At 39.8% G+C, this 3,958-nt stretch overlaps 2 protein-coding genes across 4 annotated transcripts in view; both read right to left on the bottom strand.

Annotated features, from left to right (window-relative positions):
* The window catches only part of LOC107587120 (sister chromatid cohesion protein PDS5 homolog B-like), a 44,278-nt gene extending 43,252 nt beyond the window's left edge, over nt 1–1,026 (bottom strand). For 2 of the 3 annotated variants that reach the window (XM_016274764.1, XM_016274779.1), the window contains exon 1: nt 736–1,026. The gene's annotated coding sequence lies outside the window, so the exon portion shown is untranslated. The other variant, XM_016274771.1, reaches the window with a different exon arrangement.
* Nucleotides 1,027–1,307: 281 nt separating this feature from the next.
* LOC107587878 (NEDD4-binding protein 2-like 2) lies at nt 1,308–3,643 on the bottom strand. The gene is given in 8 exon segments (XM_016275840.1): nt 1,308–1,365; nt 1,367–1,417; nt 1,725–1,801; nt 2,036–2,124; nt 2,494–2,618; nt 2,830–3,228; nt 3,230–3,559; nt 3,615–3,643. Coding segments are annotated over 8 exon segments (1,158 nt in total).
* Nucleotides 3,644–3,958: the final 315 nt, after the last annotated feature.

Below are 3,958 nucleotides of genomic sequence, written 5' to 3'. Positions count from 1 at the left end.
GGGGGGGGGGGGGGGGGGCCTTACAGTCTGACAGCAGGTTGACTTTCTGAACTAACGTCTTTGTGCAGCACGACCAGGACAAAATACAGTCTTGATCACATAGCAGCGGTCATCTCATTCCTTTGACAGTGCTTTATTCCATAGAGACCGACATAACACCCCTAAGGGGGTGTTTACAAGCTAAAATTCATTGCACACCACTACAGCTCCCCCGTTACTGTCTACATCCAATGCCCAACAGCACGTCCCATCTCAATAGGCAACGGACTAAATAACCCCATAAGAAAAACGAGTGCAAACTACAACAGTAGAATCTAAAATGTGTTTTAGAACAGATTTTAAAGGAGGCTGAAGCGGTTTACGAGCAGCTAAGCTAAGCTAACAGAGCTAAAAAACAAACACTCGTATGCATGTACACACACGAGGCATCAGGAGAACGTGCACAGCCCTCTTTTGCAATGAAAACGGCCACGAAGACACACGTTACACGTAAACCAACAACAACTGTCACTGCAATTTGCGTTTTGTGTAGAGAACGAGCACATTTGGGGGGAGACGGTGAGAGTGAGAGTCAGTTATCCTCGCATGGGTTAACAGAAGAATAGACAACCAACCGCAGAAAAAGGAGAAAGCACCTACTAAAACAGCCACGAAATAATAATTCCCAATAACGGCCTCCAATCGGCGCGGGTCGATTCCACTCGCTTGCGGTTTAAATTCAAACAGACGTTTTACCTTATTGGAAAAAGTGCGCGCTCCACTCGCTTCTCCCACCACTGTGATCCTCCTGTCGGCTTCAAAATGGCGCCAATTTGTCTCTATCTGCACCAGTCAGTGCAGCTCCGCTCAATACAGCTCCTTCACGTCCCTCCTCCGCTCGAGTTTATTTATTTAAGGACATGACTCTGTTTTTGTGGTTATATTAGCGGGTTGGGTTTGGAAAAAGAAATAAACTGCTATAATAGTGATGTAAATGGCTAGTGTAAGTATAAACGAGCGTTTATGTTGAGTCGCTAGCGGGTTGGAGTGTGGTGTAACAGTGACACCTATCGGCCATGAGGGGTATGACAGCGGTCTCCGCCTTCATATACAAATATATGCCAGTTACAATGGATGGATAAAGGCACTGCACCAGTGTTGCTAAAATAAATGAAATATAATATAATACATTCATTAAAAACATCTTTAGCTGCATCAGTATGTATTAAAATAATTAAAATGTATATATATATAAACCCACTATCATTCAGAATGATAAAATGACAATATTTCTATTTCAAGAACAGCAAAATGTCATCGGTTCTCTGTTAATAGCCTTTCTTTTTATGGCGAGGCACCACAGAATTCATCACAATGTCAACATTCACCATCCAGCATCTTTGCTGTTGTTTCTCGAGGGACTCCGTGCTTGTTCCTCCTGGTGATTAAATGAATAGACAGGAAATTACTAGGACAGCCAAGCTCTATTAGACTGCTATACAAAGCCAGTTGTAAATCAAACAAATAAATGAAAATAACAATGGCTCTTAGTTAGCTGGTCTTATTCATGGGAATATGAAAGTTACTTACTGATCCTAGACTATAAAACATTTTTTCCACTTACAGCTGAAATCTCTACCTCTGTACTGTAAGCCAAAACCTGATCCAAAGTCAATAGTCTTTCTCATTCAGTGATTAATAAAAGTCACTGTGTTCCTGAGAACCAAAACTATAAACAGACTTACTTTTCTAACTGGGCAGGATCATATTTCCAGCGGGTATCTGGCTCAAGAAAGTCCACTCTGTATCCGTTGTCTAAAGCCTGTGTAAAATAAAGTAAATGAATAAAAATGTGTTACTAATTATATAGTTAATTTAGCAAATAGCTGGAGAAATCCTTGTATTGCAATACAAAATCTCTGAATGCAAACATATAGAAATGTTCTAAAGCACTGCTAATAAAACTTTCAGCCAGTGTTCGTAGCCAAGTTAAAGCCTTATTTGCATTTTACAAAAATATTCCAATTCCAGGCATTACTTAGAGATGCCAACTCACCATTTGAACATAAGACTTAATTTCCCAGGCTTTAACATTAGTGTTGTCGATGATAACGGGCGAGCGGCCCTCTAACATCGCCTGCTCGGCTTAGAAATGACAAAGCCATAAAGAATTAGCATTCAGATTGGTTTTAGAAAAATAACTTCATGCTCTTTCTCAAAACATTAAATGCTCACAATTGCAAGAGTTTCTATTGTTGAAATTGTTTGAATAATTTCATAAACACAAAATCTCACAAAAACGGTTAAGAAAAAGTCATGGTCATGTTTGACCCCCAAAGCAAAAGAAAAAAAAGATATGATATTTTTTATAAAGAAAATGAAGGATATACTAGACTTCTTTAGATTGCACACACACAAACACACACACACACACACACACACACACACACATATATATATATATATAGTATATGTGTCCCATATCTACAATGATGTTACTTAGTCTATCCTCACCTCTCTTCTGGTTCCAGTCGTGCGCATCACTAAGCAGAGCAGAATCAAATTCATATCTGTTGTCTTGGAAAAAGTAGTCATCTGTGCTCAGTATTACTCTATTGGGACCAGTGGACAGGATCTCTCTGAGACATACAGTCAAATATTAGAAAATCTCTTTTTCTCTGCTTACCTAAACTAATAAAAACATGCCGTTGGGACAATTTTAGTACAACTTAACCAATCAGTGCAAGTTTTGCTTACAATATGTCTTTAGTATTTAATCAAACATTTGACCACTGGTTTGGTGCAAAAACATCAATGAGGTCATTTCTCTACATAGTTCGTTTTGCTCACTTGGCCAAAGTGGATTTTCCAGATCCTGGGACTCCCCTCAACAATATTAGCACCAAAGCAGTGTTATTATAATGCTGATGTTGGTCTTTTACGTGATAATGCTGCTGCCAGTGTGCTGAAGATGTTTGATATTCCTCAGAGAATCCAGGATGCTCATGTGATTGGAAAACCCTGTTTTGTTCATGCCACCTGTTCAAAGGTAATGGTGGTTCTTCCCATGGACCCCAGCTGTTGTTGTTGGCATGAAAACTGTGGAAGACGTTCTCCTGAGGTCTCATGTCTGGAGGATACATGATAGCACCTCCAGAGGTTGGGGGAGGGAAGAAGTGTACCCTTGGGTCTGGAGGAACCCATGGTGGAGGAGGATACCACAGCTCTGGATATCCTACCAAAATCCATATTACACTGTAAGCAAGGTCTCCATCTTTTTGGAATTTTTTGGTTGCGTTCATGTGGATCTGGGTAAGGTCTGTAGACTCTGCCGTGATCAGTTACAACAAGAATGTCTGTACTGTTTGGTTGATCGCTTTCGGGCTTGCTGGAAGGATGGCGGTCATGCTGTTCAACCGTTTTGGTGTCCGCATTGATGTCAACCTTATCAACTTCCTCAAGCTCTTTGTAAAATTCACAAAGCTCCTGCTCGATGGATGGCTCCGGGCGACACACAGGCCCAATAAATGAAGTACTAGTGATGGCCAACTCTCCAATGACACATTTTCTCTCTGTTTGGCTTGTGTTGTCAATGGAACATGTGTTAGTAACTTCACATGTGTGCCTGTCTGTACTTGTGTTGAAGGATCCAGTTCTCCACCATCTGGATTCACATCCTGTTGAGTCTTGAAATTTATATTTACATTTACATTTAGTCATTTAGCAGACGCTTTTATCCAAAGCGACTTACAAATGAGGACAATAAAAGCAGTCAAAACTAACAAAAGAGCAACAATATATAAGTGCAAATGACAAGTCTCGGTTAGCCTAATGCAGTACACGTAGCAAGGTGTGTATATATATATATATATATATATATATATATATATATACAGTATATATATATTACACACACACACACACACACACACACACACATTTACACACACACACACAAAGAAAAACAAGTAGATAAAAT

This window comes from Sinocyclocheilus grahami, unplaced genomic scaffold, assembly GCF_001515645.1.
Source record: "Sinocyclocheilus grahami isolate Dianchi unplaced genomic scaffold, SAMN03320097.WGS_v1.1 scaffold6.1, whole genome shotgun sequence".
NCBI lineage: Eukaryota > Metazoa > Chordata > Actinopteri > Cypriniformes > Cyprinidae > Sinocyclocheilus > Sinocyclocheilus grahami.
This window is presented reverse-complemented; position numbering and strand designations above follow the sequence as displayed.